The sequence below is a fragment of the Dendropsophus ebraccatus genome, chromosome 7, assembly GCF_027789765.1.
Source record: "Dendropsophus ebraccatus isolate aDenEbr1 chromosome 7, aDenEbr1.pat, whole genome shotgun sequence".
NCBI lineage: Eukaryota > Metazoa > Chordata > Amphibia > Anura > Hylidae > Dendropsophus > Dendropsophus ebraccatus.
In genome coordinates, this window is record NC_091460.1 from 124540472 (window position 1) to 124564041 (window position 23570).

At 40.8% G+C, this 23570-nt stretch overlaps 1 protein-coding gene across 1 annotated transcript; it reads left to right on the forward strand.

Moving 5' to 3' along the window:
* Window positions 1–376: 376 nt before the first annotated feature.
* LOC138797760 (alcohol dehydrogenase 1-like) lies at window positions 377–19103 on the forward strand. Its single transcript, XM_069978366.1, has 9 exons — window positions 377–415; window positions 2650–2751; window positions 3040–3181; window positions 7322–7409; window positions 10840–11059; window positions 12559–12819; window positions 13828–13963; window positions 15591–15729; window positions 18225–19103. Exons 1-9 carry the CDS (start codon window positions 398–400, stop codon window positions 18247–18249), a joined length of 1131 nt encoding a protein of 376 aa, XP_069834467.1. The 5' UTR covers window positions 377–397; the 3' UTR covers window positions 18250–19103.
* Window positions 19104–23570: the final 4467 nt, after the last annotated feature.

Below are 23570 nucleotides of genomic sequence, written 5' to 3' on the forward strand. Positions count from 1 at the left end.
TTCGTTTTTCTTCCATACATTTTATGGTAGATTAAAATTAGAAAAAAAAGAAAAAACAACAACATCAAGCCTTACATGGCCCTTCAGATGATAAAAAAAACTGTTATGGCTATTAGAAGGCGAGGAGGAAAAAACGAAAAATGCAAAAATTAAAATAATCTCTGTTCTGAAAGCCAAAATGAACTGTGGCCTTAAAGGGTTAAAATAATAAAATCTAGTATGACAGAATATTGTACATTGACATTCTGGAAGAAATATCCCGAACTCAGCAGAATATATTGGCAGCAGCTCGTGGATTCTGCATCATGTGACAGAAGGTGGGTATGACAAGAGGAACTATATAGGAGAGATGGTGTTTGATCCTTTCTGTAAACCACACAGACGGCCTATTGTCAGCATGGATACTGCAGGAAAAGTAAGACATATGTTAATCGCAGTATTATTAGAGCGCCTGGGAAGCTCAGGCTGCACTTGCTGTTACAATGCATCTGGTTATAGGAACTCTGTATATATCATTATGCATGTAACATGTTACATGTTACAAGTTACTATGGATGGAATGTATATGGACTTTTTTTTAGCATTTTTAGGCTATGTTCACACAACGTAACTTTTCGTAAAGGTACGGCCGTTGTTGCAATCGGCAACAACGGCCATACTTTTTACGAAAAGCTACGCTGCTTAGCCTTCTATGGGATCCCGGCCAGAGCGTATACACATAGTATACGCTCTGGCCAGGAACTCTTACGGCGCCGCAAAGAACTAACATGTCAGTTCACTGAATATGTTCTGACTTTACGGTTGTTCTTCTATGTTGGCCTAATATTTAATCTATGATGTAATGTCTTCACTAAGATCTATGACCCAGATGTACTACTGTGTCTGTGGCAGAAAAGTGTGGTACAGAAATTATCTTCACATTTATTGTAGGTTTTAGATGCTTTAAAGCCACTTTTGCAATGGTTTCGAAAGGGGACCTGGCTGTGACAAAAACGGGAGGTGTCGTAAATTACTTTACTCTGTTCCAAAAAGTCATCAAAATCTGCTTCAAACCTGGAGCACCTTAAGCAAATAGTCTAAACTTAGGAGTAGAGAGCCTCTAGATGTGACAGATTTATCAACCAGCCACATGGATAAATCTGGGCGGTCATTGAGGCTAGTGTTTGTTTTCTGGGAATGGAGAGTAGTCAGGATATGAAACACTTATATTACACTCTCCACCACAGCATCATTGGGAACCAGTTGGTCTGAGGAATCTGCTGCATCGGACACTTTCTATCTCTAAGGTTTAACACAAGAGTCTTTAGTGTTCTGAACCATCTACTGCCCCAGACACCTTATTAGTTCTAGGTAGCTAGCTTATGTATGCCACTGCATTCTATATTGAGGTACCCTCATTTTTCATATCTTATTGGTCAACTCTGTCTTAGTCTTGTAGTAGAGTAATCTCTGCATGTTATCTACTGTTGAGTTTGGTCACACTGGGAGAGTCATGTATATTATAACTAGAGATGAGCGAACCTGCCGAGGTTCGGGTTCCTGTGAACCTGAACTCTCGGCTTCTGCTTTCCCGCTGTCTGCCCGCTCCGTGGAGAGGGTGGATACAGCCATAGCCATATTCTGTATCCCAGTTTTCCAGGCGGTCCTCCGGCTGTATCCACCCTCTCCACAGAGCAGGCAGACAGCGGGAATCAGAAGCCGAGAGTTCAGGTTCATATGACGTCAGGCAGGTTCGCTCATCTCTAGTTATAACATCTACCAAACTTATATTATTGCTGGCTCGATTATACAAAAAACATTTGATGTTCCTTAGTTCTTGTTCTGAACTCCCTATACGATTTTCTCCCCAAGATATTTAAAGCCATGTTTTCACCTTGTAGATGATTTTTTGTATTAGAATCGATAACATTTTTTATTCTTCAGATTCCTTGAGATGGCGGCCCAGAATAATACAGTGCAGGCAACCTGTGTGGGCATCGTATGACAGCTGAGCCCCCATTGTATCTACCAGGAATGTAGAAACCTCAGTTTCTGGTAGATTAACCCTCTACATGCTGCGGCCAGATCATGACTCATGGCTCTACACTCACCAGCTTTCAGTTGAGAGGATCTCCGGTCTGATGTGTCTACATGGCAACCAGGAGCGGAGGCCTTGTGAAGACTGGCTGCTATGGCGGCCCATAGTATATAAAATTAAATGTAATAAAAAAAAAAAATCCACCCCATAAAATGAACAATACTCACCCCCTTTCCTAAATAAAACATAAAAAAATAATTAAAAATATAAATATTAGGTATTGCCATCTATTGTCAAGATCTGAAAAAGAAAATTATTTTACTGTTTATTTTTTATCCCGCATAGTGAATGCTGCAGATTTCTTTTTAAGCTTTACAGTTATGCTGTATTTTTTATTTTTTTTTTAAATCTTGGGCACATGGGCGTAATTTACATATATATATATATATATATATATATATATATACACATATACTTATACCTTGCCAAAGGGGTACTTTATAGAGATAGATAAGGTATGGCTGGAATCAGGAAATGTCCAATTTAAGGAGGACGACCACATTAATTTAGAATTGGCTTTGCAAAGAGCACTTGTCATATATGTAATCATATAATACATAACTTCATTGCAGGTTATAAAATGCAAAGCAGCTGTTGCATGGAGTGCAGGTCAGCCACTTACTATTGAAGAAGTGGAGGTGCAACCCCCAAAAGCTCATGAAATTCGAATAAAGGTAGTATGTTTAGGGCGTGCTAAGAGATGCAAATGGAATGATATTATTTAATGTCACACACTGCTTTAGCTATTTAACATTTAAAGGGAATGTATTACTAGTAAATTTGTTTTTCACATGAATAGTCTGGCACAGGGTATAGTGATGGGACCCTTTAAGGTTTCACTTCAATGTCACAATGTTATTTTCAGTGTGTAATCCGGTCTAAAAATCTGCTAAAAAGACCTGCACCAATTCCACCATTGAACATTAATAATACTGTGAGATTATTATTTTTCTGTTATACAGATAATTTACTCAGGAATATGTCGGACAGATGACCATGCGTTGCAAGGAGGTTTCCATAATATTAATTTCCCAGTCATTCTTGGTCATGAAGGAGCTGGAATAGTTGAAAGTGTTGGTGAACAAGTGACAGAATTCAAACCAGGTACGATTAAGAATTTTTCTAGTTTTGCAGCAGGATGCTCTCCGCAATAAAAAAAGCTATTGTTATCTTATAGGGCACGATCCAAATATGTCTCCATGTAAATAAGTTGTTTAAATGTGCAGTAGTTTGAAGAATCATTGTAAGAGTATGTTCACACTGATGAATCGAAGAGGAATTAGAAGCGGAATCCATGTCTAATTTCCTGCGGATTCCGCTTGAAATTCCACCTACAAATTATTAACATAGCAATGTTCCATTGGGTTCAATAGGATTCCTGCTTTGTTGTTCACACAGCGTAATTTACGCAGGGAATTTTCCTCCTTGGATCCGCTTTCTGCCCAAAAAATGAACATATCAATTCTTTGAGAGGATTCCGTCATAGAAGTCATTGAATTTCTGCTTTACGCTCCTATTCTGCTTGAATTCAGCTTAAATTATGCCAGAGCTGAAGAACAGGAACTTTCAAGCAGAGAACTTTTCCTCTTTAATCCCTCACCTATTACTCAGTGTGAACATAACCTAAGTAGTGATAAATCAAATATACTACCAAAACCAAATTGCAGAACATTAAAAAAACAGGATATTGAGGCAAGGCTCAAATGTTGTAGTTTTCTGTGCAGGTAAAGCTAGGGTCACACTGGCGTTATTCTCTCCATCAGTTTCATTTAACAATTCCATTTTAAAACTACACAAACGGAATCTGACGTAGCCATCCAACACCCCATTCATTTCTATGTATTTTTATTCTGCTCCGTTTGTCATTTTTGAGTTCCGTTTGCATGTATTTCGTCAGTGTTCAGTTTTTTCGAATGGGTAAAAAAAAACCTTCCATGTACTTTTTTTTTCTGTTAAAAAAAAAAAAAAAAAAACAGAACACGAATGGAATTCGCTATTTTTATCAGTTATCAGTTTTTATTAGTTTTTTCACTGAGCATGCTCAGAAGAAGGGAGAAGCCAAGCAGAAAAGTAAACTGATATGGGGAGGGATTTATAAGGTGGCTGAGAATAATATACCAGCGTCCTAGGGCTAAAGTTTTGGTGAACGGAGAGGTGTCTGAGTATTTTGGATTGCAGAGAGGGACAAGGCAGGGTTGTCCCCTCTCCCCCTTGCTCTTTGCCCTGGCCATGGAGCCGTTGGCTAGGAGAATCAATGACAATGAGGAGGTGGAGGGGTTTGGAGTAGGGGGGAGAGGGGACAAGATAGCTCTATATGCGGATGACGTTCTTTTGTTCTTAGGAAATTCGCAAAGGGGACTGGATGTAGTTATGCAAGAGGTGGAATTGTTTGGAGCTCACTCAGGGTTAACTATAAATTGGAATAAGTCAGTGTTGCTGCCATTAGAGGGAGAAGTGGTAGCAGATACTAGGTTACGAGTATTAGATAAGAACAGTGCCTGTAAGTATTTGGGAATATGGGTGACGGCTGACCCGAGTAAATATGTGGAGAAGAATGTTGTGCCCAGGTTAGAGAGAATGAAGCAACAAACAAGGGTATGGAATAAGTTGAACCTGTCTAAAGCTGATAAGATCGGGCTAATAAAAATGGTATGGTTACCCCAACTTTTGTATATTATAAAGAGTGCACCAGTTTGGTTAGGAATATCTGTATTTAAGAGGATAGAGAGAGTCCTTAATGAATTGATCTGGAACAGAAAGAGGGTACGACTAAAAATCAGATGTTTGACCCTATTAGAGGATCAAGGAGGGTTAGCGGTACCCGATTTTTTTCGGTATTATATTGCATCAATAATATCTTGGATGGTAAAATGGGAGAAGGTGAACTTTCTGTTAGATTGGGTTAAAAAGCAAGAGGGGATTGCATGTAACATATATGAGCTATTGGAAATGAAGATGAGTCATGAATACCCCAAGAATTCAATGGAAAGAGCATTTTGTAAAACATGGGAACATCTTAGAAAGGTTGAGAAAATTGATGGAGTGTTGGATATTACGCCGCTATTTAAAAATGACAGACTTTATGAATTAGGTACGAGTCCAGATCCAGTATATTGGAGGAGAATAGGTGCAACGAAAGTATCACAGTTGTGTGTGGAGGGGAGGTTAAAGAAATATGATGAATTGTGTGTGTTTTTGGGGCAAAAAATTTGTAGATTGAGGTATATGCAACTTGAGAGTGCTACACGTGTCTTGGGAAGAACAGGAAGATTAGTGGTGAAGGAGTCTAAATTAATAGGGAATATAACTGGTCTGACTGTAAATTCAAAAAAGGGAGTGTCAAAGATATATAGGTGGTTGGGTGAGATAGAAGCGAATAGAGAGGTAATATTGTCACAGGTAAAATGGGAGAAGGTAATTGGGGATAGACAGAGACAATTTTGGGAAGAGGTGTATGTATTAGCCAAGAATAATCTAACAGATAGGAGGCACAAGGTTGTTCAATTTTTTATTACGCACAGAATTTATTATGCATTGAAGGATATTAGTCGGTGGAGGTATGGAAGGGGTATCAATTGTTTTCGGTGTGAGATGGAAGGAACCGATTTAGATCACCATTGGTGGGCTTGTAGAAAACTGAGGGGGTATTGGAGTGGAGTATTTAATAGTATTAAAATTATTTTCGATTTGAATATTGAAGAAGAGTACACGTGTGCACTGTTAGGGTACATAGAGATACAGAGGGATAGAGTGTTGAAGGGAGTGGTGTATAAAGTACTGTTTGCTGCACGATTATCGATTGTGAAAAAGTGGGTGTCGTCGCAACCTCCGAGTATAAAGGAATGGAAAGATTTAACAAACACAATTTTGAGATATGAAGTCTGGTATAATAAGAACAAAAAGGGGTGGATAAAATTAAAGGAGTATGTGGATAAATGGAATTCGTATTGGAGGGAGCACAATGTCTGATATTTTTTTTTATACCAATGTGTTGTTTTTTTTGTTTTTTTTCCCATCACTACTTCTTGGCGACCAGGGGGGGGGGGGGGGGGGGGGGGCGGGGGGGGGGGGGGTGTAGTTGGTGGAATATGAGGACAAAAAAAAAAAAACTGATATGCAAACTGATTCTTACTGATGCAATCGTATTCATGGCAATTTGGGAATAACTGCTTGCTATGGCTATAAGGTGTTTCTGATTCAAAGGAGAAGTCCGGGCAAGGCTATCTGATGCAACGTTTCGACCCCAGCAGGGGTCGAAACGTTGTATCCATGTAGACTTGGTGTCCAATTGACCTTTTGAAAAGAACCTCCTGGATGCTGTTGGACTTTCTTCATACCAATATCGTACTCCCACTCAGGGTTGTGGGTTAACCAGCGGGCATCCTACCGCGATCGAAAACACAAGTGACCATCGGTGCTGCTGATACCTTCCATTACCTTAACATTCCCTTTAATGTCTTATAGATGAGGGTTCCACCTCTGGATCTAGGGCTCCCTGGTGCCTTTTAGTCACTGGAGGTGGTTTAGAAGCCAAAAATAGCAGAAACTGTTTTCTGCAATTTATAATAATTCCTATACAGGTAATGGGAGTTAAACAGCGCTATTTCATCCAACAGCACATATGAATGTAATAGCAGGGGGTCCAACCCCTTAAGTGTCTATGGGAGCTCTCAGAGGTAGCCTCCCCCCTCCATCAAGTCCCAAACAGTTCTAGTTAGGGATGGTCCGTACCTGGCCCGGACGGGGTTCGTACGAACCCGAACCATCCGCAATGACTCCCGCTGTCTGCCCGCTCCGTGCAGCGGGTGGATCCAGCGGGAGGAACGCCTGAAAACTGGGATACAGCCATAGCCATAGGCTGTATCCCAGTTTTCCAGGCGGTCCTCCTGCTATATCCGCCCGCTACACGGAGCGGGCAGACAGCGGGAATCCGATGCCGAGCGTTCGGGTTCAGCCGAACCCGAACCTCGGCGGGTTCGGACCATCACTAGTGGTAGTGTACTGTACATACGCGACTGCAGCTTCATTCCATCAGGAGACTGGTGACCCCATTCATGAGAGGTGGAGATATTCAGCGGTATGAAAGCCCCCCTCCCCCATTTATCCATGTATCCAATATCCTGGAATAGCTGTTTAAGTTTTTTAAAAAATTTTTACTGCAAAAAAATTTAGAAAAAGAACTTGCTTCATATTTATTATTGGTGAACATTAATATTATTATTATAATTTTTTTTTTTTTTAAAGGGGACAAAGTAATTCCACTATGTCTTCCTCAATGTGGAAAGTGTAGTTCCTGTCTTAGCCCACACAGCAACTGCTGTCTAAAAACACAGTGAGTATTTTTACCCTTGGACTTAGATTTATTCTTCTCATCTCTCCTCACTGTTGGCACTTCTGTTACCTGTTTATTTGTTGGGTTGATTGCAAAATATTTGAAAGGTTTTAAAACATTACTTTTGTTTATTATTATTATTATTATTATTATTATTATTATTATTATTATTGTTGTTATTATGTGCTAAGGAAATGACTGCATGGAGTTGATGCATAGCTATGTGGGTTATATAGGCTTTGTTAGTATCTTAGTGTAAAAAAATAAAAACCTAAGAAAATTCTGTTTGACTCACAGAAAGTCTAAGGGCCCTATTACACGGGACGATTATCGTTCGAAATATCGTTAGATCATTCGGATTAGAATAATAATCGTTTAGTGTAATAGCAGACAACGATTAAACAACGAGAAATCGTTGGTCGTTTGATAGAATTTGGACCTATTTTTATCATTGATCCGTTTGCAAATCGTTCGCATGGAATAAGATGTTGTTCGGTCGTTCGCAGTAGTGACAAACGCAATATCGATGTAAAGACCGCAAGAACGATCATAAGTAACGATCATTGTTTCGTGTAATTGGGTAAACAAGATTGTTTATCATTAATCGTTCATCTCGAAAAATCGCTTTGTGTAATAGTACCGTTAGAGTCCTATTACACAGAGAGATTATCTGACAGATTATCTGGAAGATTTTTGAAGCCAAAGCAAAGAACAGACTTTAAACAGAAAACAGGCCATAAAGGGAAGACTGAGATTTATCCTCTTTTTAAATCCATTCCTGGCTTTGGCTTCCAAAATCTGTCAGATAATCTCTCTTTGTAAAAGGACCTTATGGTCCTATTAGACGGCCCAATAATAAACTGTAAATGAGCACCCACCAATCTGCTAGATTGGGGCTCGTTTACTGAGCTATTACACAGGCCGACTATTGGGCAGCAAGGGCTGCACGGACATCATTAGTGATGTCCGTGCAGCCATTGCCTTTAGTGTAAAATGATAAAATTACCTGTTACGCTGTCTGCAGCTCTGCCTTCTGTTTTGGTCTCTGCACTGACAGGCCACTCAGCCAATCACTGGCTGAGACAGTGCAAAGACCGGACCAGAAGGCAGAGCTGCAAACAGTGGGGACGGCCTCCGAGGACACCCAGGAATCTGGTAAGGTGAGTTAATATTTCATTATTTCATACTACAGTCATCAACTGTCTGCAGCACATCACTATTACACATAGCGATCCACGCACAACGCCCAATGATTTTAGGTCTGGACCTAAAGAAACAATCAGCCGAGGATCGTTTCATTGATCGTTCTCTCTATTACACGGAGCGATATTCAGCCGAATTGGGCTGATCCGGACGATGATTGCTCTGTGTAATGGGGCCCTAACCCCTCTCTTGCAACACAGGCTGATGCATGTATAGACAAATCAATCAGGATGTAAGCTAGGATACGACCTACTCATGGGTTCATATCATGAATCTGGACAGAATTTTTGCTCTAAAAGAGGAATCTGTCAGAATGTTCATGGTGCCTCAAAACCAAGTTATCGAACGGTCCGGGGCTTCTTCTTCCAACCCCACCAGCCTTGATTTATAGAATGGATATAAAAGATATGTCAAACATTCTCGGAAATGAAACCACTGAGCCTTAAAAGGAGCATCCTGTGACTTATAGTTCAGGCAGGTGATGACAGGTTTCTTTAAATAATAAAAATACGGCAGCAAATCTTATTTAACTAGATATCACTAAGCTCAGTGTCCCCTATGTTTATGCTGGTTTGGGCAAAAATGTGGGACTTTTTTCCAACATATTACCTGATTACCTGATGGGCGGGAAGGAGGGGATGTAACCTCCTCCTACACCTTATTTACCATGATATATACGTGTAAGAATGCTTGATAAATGATAGTACTACAGAGTCCGAAACGCGTTGCGAATTATTGAATAAATAGTTGAACATACTATTGGTACTGTATCAGTCCATGCATGCGTGAGGTTTCTGTACGGTCTTGTGATATAGTGTTGTATAGAGCTGTGCCTATATCATAGCGCAACGTATTCAGGTAAGTGGGATTGTACCCACACTGTATAGATACTATCATACGCTAGCCTATCAATATCACACCAGGAAAAGCCCCTTTTATCTGCTTTGTTTCAATACATGGAAGAAGGCGTAAGCCATGGCTAAAATCCACACCTGCTGCACATCAGCCACAGATTTGCCAAATTAACAGATACGTACGGATACGCTAATCTTAATAAATCCTCCCCCCATGGGTTCTACATATGAATGGGGCATGCCAATAAATGGTAAAAAACTGTATCTTTTTTTAACCCCTTCTCGCAGGTGGACATGCCGGCACTTCACAGGGATTACACGGGCACAGGAGCTGCACTCGTGTCATCCGCAGGGGAGCCCGGCTGTCAGTGATAGCCGGGCACCTGCTGATATTCGGGCCGAGCCCGGATCTCGGCAGTTAACCCTATAGGTGCTGCGATCAGTGCGATTGCAGCACCTACAGTGCTGCAAGAAGGTAGAATCCTCCCTTTCTCCTCCATCGGGGCTGTGCGGTGAGATTGCACAGTCCCGATGGAGCTGTGACGTCAGGAAGGAAGCCTCCTGGTGTCACAGCTACGGAAGCTGATCTGGCTCAGGCTGAGTCTGATCAGCTTTGCCTATTACAGGCATATTGTATTGCAGTGCAGATTAACAATGCAATGCAATATGCCTGTAATCAGGCAATTGTACAGTAAAGTCCCCATGGTGGGAAAATGAAATAAAGAGTAAAAAGAAAACACACACACACAAAATATTAATAATAAATAAAAAAAATCACATGTCATCCCCATAGCCCCCAATACAATAGTAAATGTTGAAAAAATAAATAAATATGCACATATTTAGTATTGCCGTGTGCGTAATGATGCTGGCAATAAATTTATTACATAATTAAACCTGTACAGAAAATTAAAAATGAGAAAAAGGCTAATTTTGTCATTTTTTTCATGAAAAAAATTGCATTTTTCACCAAAAAATTTTTTTACATATCGGCCAAAATTTACCACTAACCTAAAGTACAATATGTCACAAAAAAACAGATAGAAAAGTTATAGCTATAACCGCATAAAGTGGGACAGGTTGGATTTTAAAAAATGGGCTCTGGTCCTGAAGGCCAAAATCAGTCCAGTCTGGAAGGGTTGAAATTGCATATAGTAGTGCCACAGTCTACATTACTCTCTATAGCAATACACAGTATCCAGATAAATGTATGCTAAAAGGCCATTTAACCAATGAAAAGGCGTAGTACTGTATACTAGTTGTTTTTCACTATACAAAATGTCCTTCTAATATAAATTGCTTCTTGTAGATAATGTGGAGATGTAACTGGCAAACTCGTAACCATTTCATTCATTCTCCTTTTTTCAATTCAGCATTGTTGAAAGCCAGAATGTAATGCCAGATAAAACAACGAGGTTCTCGTGCAAGGGGAAGGTTGTCTATCACTTTTTATGGACAAGTACTTTTTCAGAATATACCGTAGTGCCTACCATTGCTCTAGCAAAGATTGATGACAGAGCCCCACTAGATAAAGCGTGTCTCTTTGGTTGTGGATTTTCTACTGGATATGGAGCGGCTGTCAATACGGCCAAGGTGAGGAGTTTTTTTTTTAACCATTTTTTGATATGAAAAAACATAAAGATGTGTATATAGTATTAATAGTATAGTATTTATATGCCTAGCATTTCTTTTAACTACTTTGCAGGTCACAAAATTCTCCATAGACATCAATACAACAGTACCACCGTCTTAGCAACCTTTGATGTAGATGTGAAATAGTTTCTAAAACTAAATTATAAAATGTGTGTGGATGTGAATTCATTACAATCCTATTTACAGTTTCTTCAACAGATCAATAATACAGGCAAACATATATATATATATATATATATATATATTTATATACAGTATGGTATATATATATAGATAGATATATGTGTATATATATATATATATATATATATATATATATATATATATATGTATATATATATATATATATATATATATATATATATAGATAGTACTATATCTTATCAGACAAACATGCTTTCTTCTCCTGTTATGACACACATAGGCACACACACATATAAAAGAGAAGTACAAGTCCTTCCTATACTTTTCACCAATTTGAATCCACTTTTGGCTTTGGCACAAAAACTGCAGTTTCCAAAGAACTGCCATGTGTGAAACCAGCATAAGGGATCTCACATCGGGATTTTATACACAGTTTAGACTGTTCACTGCAACTTTATTGTGTCTTCCATGCTGCAACATATTTTTAGGACAGGACAGAAAAAGTTTTAAAGTTTCCAATTCCACCAGTGAGTAACCAATTCTTCAATCTTTTTTTTTTCTCCAAGAATAAAAGCCCCTGCCATATACAAGAGGCAATGCATTTTGACTTCTCTTGGTGATCTTATTCATGGTCATACTGCTATTACACCTTGTGTTCCATATAAAGGAATAGTGATCACTTGTAGTGTAGTAATGTGTGACACATATAAGAATAGCTGCAAAGTGTCTGCAGTCCTAACTTCTTTGCATTCTACCTCTGTGTCCAGCTATCATTTGCAGGCCATGGGGTCAATGAAGTCAGTGGTGTGTAGCAGTATCATCAGTAACAGTATCATTAATGGCAACTCCATAAAATCTGCCACCCCTACAAATCGTCTCATGGCAGAAACAGCCCTGTGTGCAATGTATGGCAGACACTATAGACATTAGGCTAAGCCTATTACCTTCAAGAGAAGTGAAAATTACAGATTTAGCTTAAAGAGCAGAAATCTGCAGAAAAATGCCACATATAGGATATATGACGGTCAGATATAGTGCTGAACCTCATGTACATGCACAGCGGCTTAAAGCGAATGTACCAGCATTACATAGCACTGGAGGCGGGCCGGCCTACCCCCAGTGGGAGGAAACCCCTCCCCTCTATGACGTGGCTCCATTGATTCTAATAGATCTCAACAATTTTAAAAAATGTGAAAACTTGTGTTATGTGGCAAATTTATTTAGCTCTTAGCACACAATAGTTATGTGCCGTGACAATAAACATTGACAATAAACCTTGTTATATGTCTGTGCAGGTGGAGCCCGGGTCTACTTGTGCCATATTTGGCTTAGGAGCCATTGGGCTGTCAACCATTATAGGCTGTAAAGTATCTGGTGCTTCAAGAATAATCGCCATAGATATAAACAGCAGCAAGTTTGCAAAGGCAATGATGTGTGGAGCTACTGACTGCCTAAACCCTAAGGATTACAGCAAGCCCATAGAAGAGGTGATCATTGAAATGACAGGACATGGAGTCCATTATTCTTTCGAGTGTTTTGGAAGTACAGATACCATGGTACGTATGTATAAACATTCAAGTGTTTCATTGTTAAATTATTCCTAAGATATTAGAAATATGCAAGCTCCATAAATGTATGAACTATGGTTTACTAATATTATTTCATTTCATTTAGTATTTGGAGTTCTGTTCTGAATATGGTTTTAAATCAACTGGTGATGGAAAGTTATAGAGATTTCTAAGAAATTATTCATATTTTTTTTCAAATCAAAGAAGCTAAAAAATGCAACTATTCCTGCAGGCAACTATAGTTTTTGTTAGAAGGGAAACAAACAGCAGGTTAAAGAAACCTAATCTGCTGATAGCTCCCTAGTGTGCACGGGGCGCTAAGGATGAAGGTATGTCTCTTACCGTCATCCTTGGGGCTGTCCCCGCCCTGTTAGGTTTTAAAAAGCTGTTAGGAGCGCTGTGGGCAGGGGCAGGGCCCACCCGGAGCCGGACAGCCCCACCCATTTATGATAATCATGGGGTGGGGGCTGGCTAGGGGTGGATCAGCATGCAGGGGCAATTCCACCATCTTGCACTGGCGCTCCAGCGCCTATGGGTAAATACACTCCTGGGTTAAAGGCCACACCGCAGCTACAACCTCCTTACTCATTTTACAGCAAGATAATACTGTAGATCCTCTCTAAACTTGTCTACAAATATTCCTGGCAAAAATGGTCTTCCTTTTTATACAGAGTTGTTACATCATATGTGTCAAAACTCTTCATCCATGTCATTGGGATACAAAAGGGATACAGCCTATGGCTATGGCTGTATCCCAGTTTTCCAGGCTGTCCTCCGGCTGTATCCACCCTCTCCACGGAGCGGGTAGACAGCGGGAATCAGAAGCCGAGAGTTCAGGTTCATACGAACTGGAACCTCGGCAGGTTGGCTCATCTCTTATTGTTACATTTCATTCATCATTTTATTGATCTCTTATCAGTATCAACCACAAAGAGCAGTATCCTTAGTTGCTGACACAAGTCCTATATGATTCCTATATTTTTTTTTTCCAATTAGAAAGCAGCATTGAAGTGTACCCACATGGCATATGGAACCAGTGTGATCATAGGCGAGGCACCTCCAAACGAACAGATAACTTTTGATCCATGGCTGCTCCTCCCAGGTCGTACATGGAAAGGAAGCGTATTCGGAGGTAAGAGGCTAAAAAATTTTAGAACCACATTGCTGAATTTATTACTTTAAGGGTGCCTTTACACATAACGGATCCGGAGCAGATTTCATGCTGCCGTGCACTGATTGGCTGAGCGGGAACGGAGCCAGGAGCCTTACATGCAGCCGCCGGGCAGAGCAGGTAATAAATGCTCTTGGCGGCGGGAGGCGGGCAGCGGGCGGCTGGGGGTTAACTCACATACTCAAGTATGTGTTCTCATAGGGATGAAAGGCACTGGATACGCAGTGGATTTTGCTGCAAATTCGCCGCGTGAAATCTGCTGCGGATCTGTTATGTGTGAAGACACCCTAAAACTTTTATGTTATTATCAGAACTTGTACCCAGGGCAGGACACATACAGCATATGCTATTGATAATGAAAAGGGCCTCCTTAACCTACCGCTCATGATGACTATTTAGTGATTCTACTTATAAGAGGAGCTGTAGAAATTTGGCCATGCATGCCTTGCCAAGTCTATGGGAGTCCTCTGTTTCATAGTCCGTGACACATTAACCCCAGGACTTGAGAGGTTAGAAGGGCAGCGTTCCAGTTCTGTTCTCCTCAACTCTATGTAATTCTGCATTGAGATGAAAAAAACTTTAAGGGTGCCTTCACACCTACCGGATCCACAGCGGATCTCACTTCTGCGGATTCGAAGCGAGAACCGATGCGGATCCAGTACCATTCACCCCTATGATAGCACATATTCGCAGCGGGATTAACATCCCGCTGTGAATATGTGCTTTAACCCCTCGCTGTCCGCAGCCCCGCTGCCGCATTAGCCCATCTTCGGTCGCATCCCCCCATCCCCCGCCGCATCCTGCAGCCCGCCGACGAGAGCATAAAGTACCTGCTCGGCGGTGCTGCTGCAGTGAGGCTCCTGGCTCCGGTCCCGCTAATGAGCGGGACCAGAGCCGGGAGCCTCACTGCAGCCACGCCACCAAGCAGGTACTTTATGCTCTCGACGGCGGGCTGCAGGATGCGGCCGGGGATAGGGGATGCGGGCTGCTGGATGCGGCGGGGGATGGGGGGATGCGGCCGGAAATGGGGGATGCGGCCGAGGATGGGCTAATGTGGCGGCGAGGCTGTGGACAGCGTGGGGTCAAAGCACATATTCACAGCGGGATGTTAATCCCGCTGCGAATATGTGCTATCATAGGGGTGAATGGTACCGGATCCGCAGCGGTTCTAGCTTCGAATCCGCAGAAGTGAGATCCGCTGTGGATCCGGTAGGTGTGAATGCACCCTAAATGGAAGGTACAGTGGCTGATAGCCAGTCAAGGTAGAGGGGGCACAGTGGCTTTTAGTCATGCTCGCTGTGCCCTCCTTCCTCCCAGACTGGCTAGTAGTGCAGGGAGAATTCTTGTGCTCTATGGTTTTCCCATAACGGCCATAATTGTGGATGTTCCAATTCCCAGTATTGTTCTACAAGGCTACATACAGTATTTTTTAGAATAGTATTTCTTAGAGGCCTCTTCCATTAATCACTGAACAGTATTGGATCTTGTCTTGTGAGGTCATGTGAAACTGACCTTAAATATTTTGGCCAATGAATAACTTAATGAATGACCAAAATTATGAAACTAAGTCCTCATTTTAAATTTCCAGGCTGGAAAAGCAAAGATTGTGTTCCCAGATTAGTTGCTGATTACCTGTCAAATAAATTTAATCTGGATGAATTGGTGAGCCACACTTTACCATTGGAACAAATCTCTAAGGGTTTTCATCTTCTGCTCTCTGGACAAAGGTATCAGCAATCACTTTAAACTGTGTTTCGTTTCATCAGTTTATTAAATTTCTAATGTATATGTTCTTTACCAGGCATTTTTTTATGCAGTATATACCAAACTTTAAAGCACTAGTACCACTAGTACATAGCTTTTTTGTTTAACATCAATAGACCAGCGCCAGTGCGGGGATGCCAGTGGTGTGGTCCTTTTTTTGAACCGTTGCCCGGTTCCCACGCACGTCACCAGTCTATTACCAAGAACAGGACGGGCATGAAACACTAGAGGTGGGCCCTCTGGCCCCAGTGAGATGAAACCCCCTCCCTTCTGTGACACGGCTCCATTAGAATCAATGGAGTTGTGTCACAGAGGGAAGGGAAGATCATCAAACTGGGGTCAGCAGGCCCGCCTCCAGAGCTTCATGCCCGACCGCTACTCAGTTATAGACCAGTGACTTTCATGCGGGAATCAGGCGGCAGTTCAAAAAAAAATCCACACCGCCGGCATCCCCGCACTGGCGCTGGTCTATTCACGTTAAACAAAAAAGCAATGTACTAGTGGTACATTTGTCTTAAATATTATTCACAAGTGACTGAATGGAATTTGGCCGTGGTCCTTTTTATCAGTATTATTCTGCATTTGATTTAAAATCCAATTATAAAACCACATCAGATATTTATTTAGCAACTTAACTTTTGGCAGCATAAGACATCTAAGAGATAAATAATGGAAAGAATCCAAAACGCTGAAAACATTTCTACTTTTGTAAGAAGCTGAGGTTCTGTGCAAAGATGTAGAGTTCAACCTTCTAAATGTAGTTATAGACATAAGCTATAGACCGATGGGAGGTGTAGCGCTTGTGGTCACTAGTACACTTGTACACTTTTCGGATTTGGCCCCCAGTGCAGACTTAGTAACTTTGCATATTTTGTCTAGTGAATGATAGTTGTGGTGCACATGGTGTTAAACGGAACCTGTCACCCTGGCATTCCGGGCAGAACCCACCCGACACCCCGATACTAACCCCTTATTTTATTAATTATTTTTCTGACTACATTATTGCACCTTTATAGGTAACCTGGTACCCTGGCACCAAGGGCAGAACCCACCTGACCCCCCGGTAGAGCCCTGGATACCTACACCCCCCCCATTTTATTGTTAAATATGTTTCCGACTATATTATTGAACCTTTAAAGGGAACCTGGCACCTGAGGCCATAGAGGCCCCAATAGAGGCCCCAATACTGCTGCAGAGAAATCGCCACCCTCTGCAAAAGAGATGAGCCCGGTGTCCATAGGAAATTATTGCTCCAGTGATTTCTTATGGACATCGGACTTATCTCTTCTCATTTGCATATTGAGTGTGCAGACAGGCGAGCATCGATTTCTCTGCAGCAGGGGGGGATTGAGGGTCCTTTTAAAGGTGCAATAACATTGTCAGAAACATAATTTAACAACAAAAAGGAACAGTTCTTTACTGTTAAATAATTGGAAACTTCTTCACAGGCTTTAAAAACCATAGCCACTGCAATAGTACATGTAAGAGGTACTGCTTTCTAGTCTAGCAGTTAGATGTGTATAGTGTATGTTATGATGATTGTACTGATGTAAGGAAAACAGTCGTGAGATACTCCACTAAAAGGATCTTCACTTTACTGGGGTTAAGGGTGTTATCCAGGATTTAAAAAAAACATGTCTGCTTTCTTCAGGTAACAGCATCTCTCCTGTCCTCAGTTTGGGTGTGGGTTTTGCAGCTCAGTTCCATTGAAGTGAATGGAGCTGAATTGTAATACCACAACCTGAGGACAGGGGTGGTGCTGTTTTGCAAGAATGTAGCCGTGTTTTTTTTTCTAATCCTGGATAACCCCAAGGATAATTTTCTGGTTAAACACATAGGGGGAGATTTATCAAACATGGTGTAAAGTAAAACTGGCTCAGTTGCCCCTAGCAACCAATCAGATTCCACCTTTCATTTTCCAAAGAGTCTGTAGGAAATGAAAGGTGGAATCTTATTGGTTGCTAGGGGCAACTGAGCCAGTTTCACTTTACACCTTGTTTGATAAATCTCCCTCATAGTCATCACAAAACTTGAATTTGAGCTGCAGTGCCGGCTGTAGGATGCAGGTGTTCAGGAAAATTTGATCTAACACTCACAAAGCTCTGGACTCGGCCTGTGCAACTTCCAGGAATGCAAACAGGTATGTGTGCACCTTACACTCTATGCTTTTTATGGATGGAAGATTCACTTGCATTAGGGGAGTTGCCACTTGATTATGATGGCAACCCAACATTTTCGGTTGTGCAACCAGATCTTACCATGTAGCCCCAGCCTTATTATACTCAAAATGACAGTATGAAAGTAATGACATCTAGTTACAGTACAACAACAATTACATTTTCTGGAAGCATGATCTGTTCCGGGATATTGCATACAGTATATATTTTTCAAAATTAAACAAATTTTCTAAATTGATTACTATTAATTTAGTTATAATTTTACTCTTTTCATTCCCCAGCATTCGCACAATCCTGACGCATTAAACTGGAGGCCTTGAATATGTCAGGCGTTCTTTCTACACAGTAGAAGAAAACTGGGTATTTTAAAAGAATCTGTCATCAGAGAACGACCTTGTTTTTGACCCCTTAAGGACAGAGATAATTTTCATTTTTGCGCCTTCAATTATCCCTCCTTTTGTTTAAAACTGCCTGCATTTACCCATATGAGGTCTTATTTCTTGCGACACCAATTGTACTTTGCAATTTTTCTAAACAATATACTGTGAAATGGAAAAAAATTGCATTGTGAAATTGAAAAGGGTATTTATTTTTTTTGTCTTTACGCCTTTTGCCATGTTGTAAAACTGACATGTTATCTATGTTCCTGAAGTCAGTATGATTACAACGATCGGCAACTTCTATAACTTTTATCTTATTTTACTGCTGTCAAAAAATTTATAAATTTTTTTAAAAATTTTACCAGTGGAATTTACCAATATTGGACAACCATGGACTCATGTTGCCTCCTCCAGAACCCTTCTACCTTTCCCATTGCCCCCTGCCCCCCTCCCTATGATGTTACTTTATGATAACTAATAATGATAATTTATAAAATTAATAAAAATAAAAGTAAAAAAGATTTACTCTCTATTCTGATCCTTATAACAGTTTTATTTTTTGGTCTATGGGGCTATTTGAGGTGTAATTTTTTTGCCATATGATGTGTTCTTTCTATCGGTAGTTTGATTGTGTATATGCAACTTTTTTTTATCACATTATATTTGAGTTTTTCTAGATGTGATGCGACCTAAAATCAGCAGTTTTGAGCTTACGCCGTTTACCATGCGACAGTTTATACAATTCCACGCTCGGTGATATTTATTTTTTTTATATAATGGGAAAAGGAGGGTGATTTAAACTTATATTGTAGAAGGAATTTTTTATTTAAAATAAACTTTTTTTACATAATAATTTTTAGTCCACTTTAAGGACTCCTATGAGCAATACAATGATTGCTCATAGGGATCAATGCAGTACATATGTACAGCATTGATCTATATCGCCGCTCAATGAGGCATGCCATGACCATTTAAATGCTGCCATCAGTTTTGACAACTGCATCTTAATAGTTAAATGCCTGGCACACAAGATTGCTCTGTTCTGGACATTAGCACCGCCCCCCAGCTGTTAATAGCAGCCAGGGAGCGGTGAGATTTTTTTCTATATATTTTTTCTATCTATATTTTAACCTAATGACCTAATTTTGCAAGCAGGTATAAATCATGGTAAATACCTATACCAGCTTATAACTATGGTCTTGAGCAAAAGTATTTTCAGAATGTACGGCACACAATATTCATGGTGGGCCACAATCAAATGTAGCTTCAAAAGTACATCTTAAGGCAAATGTATGTTCTTATGGAAAATTTTTTTAAAGGATTTCTCAGTTCATTAAACATGTAATAACATTGTTACGGCTCCAGGCTACTATATGAGTATGACTATATACAGTACATATGCAACAATTTGCCCGTGGTTTAAGTTACAGATCAGAACAATTGTACCCAGGCATAACAGGCTATGCTTCGGCATGTTAAGCTCAGAAGAACATTTTGTAGAATACATGATTAGGAGATGGTAATGTATTTGTTTTTAGAAATTAAACACTGATGCCAATGATTAAAATGAAAAGATTGTAAAACTGAGATTTTCCGAGATGAAAAAATATAAGTATTATATCACTATAATGTAATAGATATGTGCTATCCATAGGGGTGATGAGCATTGTGCTGCAGGCTAGAGCAGGGCAACTAACCTAATGGTCCCTTGTGACAACACTCTTTGGGGGACATTTATGAAACTTACGACCATGGCGTACACCAGGGAGAGTTGCAGATTCGCCCTTTCTCCCTGGCGTACGCTTTCCATATCCTCCGCTCGCAGGTTTTTTTTTGTTAGGTGGTTATTTGCTTTATTGAGGCAGAATTAGATCATAAATGATAAGTAAAAACTGTAGCAGCTACTATATCACTCCTTGAGCTGTAAGGGCAGATGACATCACTTCCTGTACCCCCTCACAGAATTTAGAACTCCAGATTAGGTGAGCAGTTGGGATAATTTATGCCAAAGTGGAAGATTTGAAAAAACTAAAAAAGGGTCTAGGAAGGATCATAGACACTCATCAAGCAAGTCTACTTGTATTTCTTTAAGATGCTTAATGACAGGTACACTTTAAGGCTTAGTGTGAGGGCTAGCAAAAAAGAGGAGACATGGATAGTTGTTCTTACGACTCTGATTAAGCCAGGACTAATTGGAAAGTTCCAACCCATTGAGGGGAGAGTGTCTGGACTTAATCCCTGCATAGTTAAAGAGGACCTGTCACCCCCGATGCCGGGTTGACAGGCTCCCGACCCCCCTCTAGAGCCCCTCATACTTACTTGATTGCGCCAGGTCCCGCTTCTTTGGCTGGTCCCGAGACAGAGATATCCCTGCAGGAAGCTGGGCGCGAGCGCCGCTGAGATGAGTCCGACGCTCATAGAGAATGAATTAAGGGTCTGACTCACCATTCATTCTCTATGAGCGGCGGACTCATCTCAGCGGTGTGCACACCAGGCTTCCCATGGGGATATCTCCATCCCGGGACCCGGCGCGATCAAGTAAGTATTAGGGGCTCTAGCGGGGGGTTGGGAGCCTGTCACCCCGACACCGGGGGTGACAGGTCCTCTTTAACTATGCAGGGATTAGGTCTAACCCAGAGAAAGGTTGAACCTGGGAGACTCCTCCCTCAAACTACACTTTAGATTAAATCTGCCTGTGTGAGTGTGAATAGTGGTCACTTCTTGAGGTAGGGCATGGATCAAGGATCTTTGTTATAGAGATGAGGGTGGAGGGTGTTAGAAACTGCATGTAAAAGACATGGTATATCCTGTGGACACCGATTCAAGAAATTAGAGGAGAACAAAGCAGAACTGTTACACCAGATACATAGATGATAGTTTCATTTAAGTATTCTGTCAAACTTCTTTAGGGTGCGTTCACACCTACAGGAGCAGATTTGATGGTGCAGATTTGATGCTGTGTTCAGTTATTTAAATGAAATCTGCTGCAGATCTGCTGCGGATCCGCAGCAGAAAATCAGCTGCAGATCCTGTAGGTGTGAACACACCATTAATGATTAATCCAAAATCTTTTTTTTTTTTGTTACAAATGCGACCCAAAAAATGAGTATAAGTGACACGGCGCTTGAATGTTGGCTCGTAATTTGCTGCTTATAGATGATATCAAAGGAATAGCCCGTACTTACCACTAGTGTTAAAATCAGGAATAAAATTTATGCATCTAGCGCTTCTACCTAGAACTCGCGTATGGATGGGTGTATAAAATGAATTACTCTTGATTTTTTCCAAGGGTATAACGTAGATGATAAGTCCAAGCTGGGAGCGCGCCCCGGACGGTGGCGCGTTCTCTACCAGCTACAGCGTTCCGTGAAAGTTCTCTGTTACGTCACAAAGTTGACTATGGAAGCTCACAAGGATCACAATTTGCACAGGAGGAATTGCCCCCCCCCCCCCCAAATAAAAAGAATTGCGTTTTTCTTTTTTTTTCAATTTCACAGCGCATATTATTTGCACTTTAAGGCAATGTTCACACTACGTATGATTCCGGCATATGATTGCAGCTGAAACTACGGCCGTGGGAAAAATAGACATGCGGCCGGATGCGTATGAACCGCGAAGATACGCCCGTAGATCTGAAGCAGGTCATTTACTTGGAAATCTTCGCCCAGCCCAGTAAAACACACAGAACCTTTTGGATCAAAAAATCAAGTTCAATTTGGCTGAAATAAGTACTTCGTACGGGACCGCATGGAAATCCACGGCCGTGAGTTGGAACATTTCCGTCCTCAAACAATGGTCCTGTTCATTTTAGTAGTGTGCATTGTGCGGCCGTATATCATATACTTTCAAGCGAACGCATCAACCTCAAAACTACGTGCGTATATTCGCGGTTCACACTACGGCCGGAATCATACATAGTGTCAACATAGCCTTACATTGTTTACACATACAGGCAGGTTTGCACATCATCCTCATTTCTAAGAGTAGGTCTTGCACACTTTGTATGTTGGTTTGTCCTGGGGTATGTACTTATTGTTAATGGTCCCCGAGACTCTTATGGTTTTACATTATTTTAATAGGTGTTGTACTACTTATTGTTTATGAGATGTACCCAATAAAGCATTTGTCTTGATTATTATTGTTGGCGTGCCCGTTATTTATAGTTGACATAGCTTTTTGCCTTTTTGTATCCTGCAAGATAGAGTCAGACATTTTTAGACATATGCAACGCTTTTCCCTAAAAATATCTGTTTTGAATGGCAAGAGAAGATTTTTTTACTCACCCAAGTATTGATGTTCGCAAATTCTAACAAACTTTTATAAGGATGTAAAATGATCAGTCTGTTCAAAGATTACATTTTATTTTGCACGGATTATCATGCTGTTTGTCGTGACTCAATTTAGAAATAAGTTAAAGCTTGCTGAAAAGTGATAATGGAATGGAATAGGAGGAGTGCCAGATATGTTGTTGTTATGTCTTGCATTGTGTGCCCTCTCATGACAAGTTATATACAAAAATACAGAGAAAGTCAGAGCCCTGGCACTGCCTAGTATGGACATCTAAACTAGAAGTGTGGAAGTTGAGGGAAAGGAAAATGGGACTAATTTTTGTGGTGCACAGAGCTGAGAGTCTTCTTCTGAGACCTATGCTTGCTACAGCAACTTTGTTCAAGTTAAGAATTTTCATATGATAGGATAGCACCCCCTGGACTAAAGATGTCCATACATTTATAATAACTATGTTGTGTTGGATGTCGGATGAACATTCCCTATATCTACAATCTCAAAGATTAATATTAGTAACACACGACGCCATCGTGGATTAAAATCCTGCAAGGAAAGCAAGGTCCCCTTGCTCACACCAGCACATGTCCAGGTCCATTTGAGGTTCCCTTATGACCATCTGGATGATCCAGAGGAGGCATGGGAGAAAGTCATGCCATCAGATGAGCCTAAAATAAAACATTTGGGTATCATCGCCACTCTCCATGTTTGGAGGCAGAAGAAGGATGGGCAAAACCACAAGAACACAGTCCCAACCGTGAAGCATGGGGGTGGAAACATACTTTGTAGGTACTTTTTTTCAAAAGGGACAGGATGACTGCACTGTATGGATGGGATTATTTGTTGCAAGATTTTGGCCAACAACCTCCTTCCCTCATTAAAAACATTGCAGATGGGTTGTGTCCGGTACTTCCAGCATGACAATGACCTGAAACACAGCCAGGGTAACTAAGGAGCGGCTCC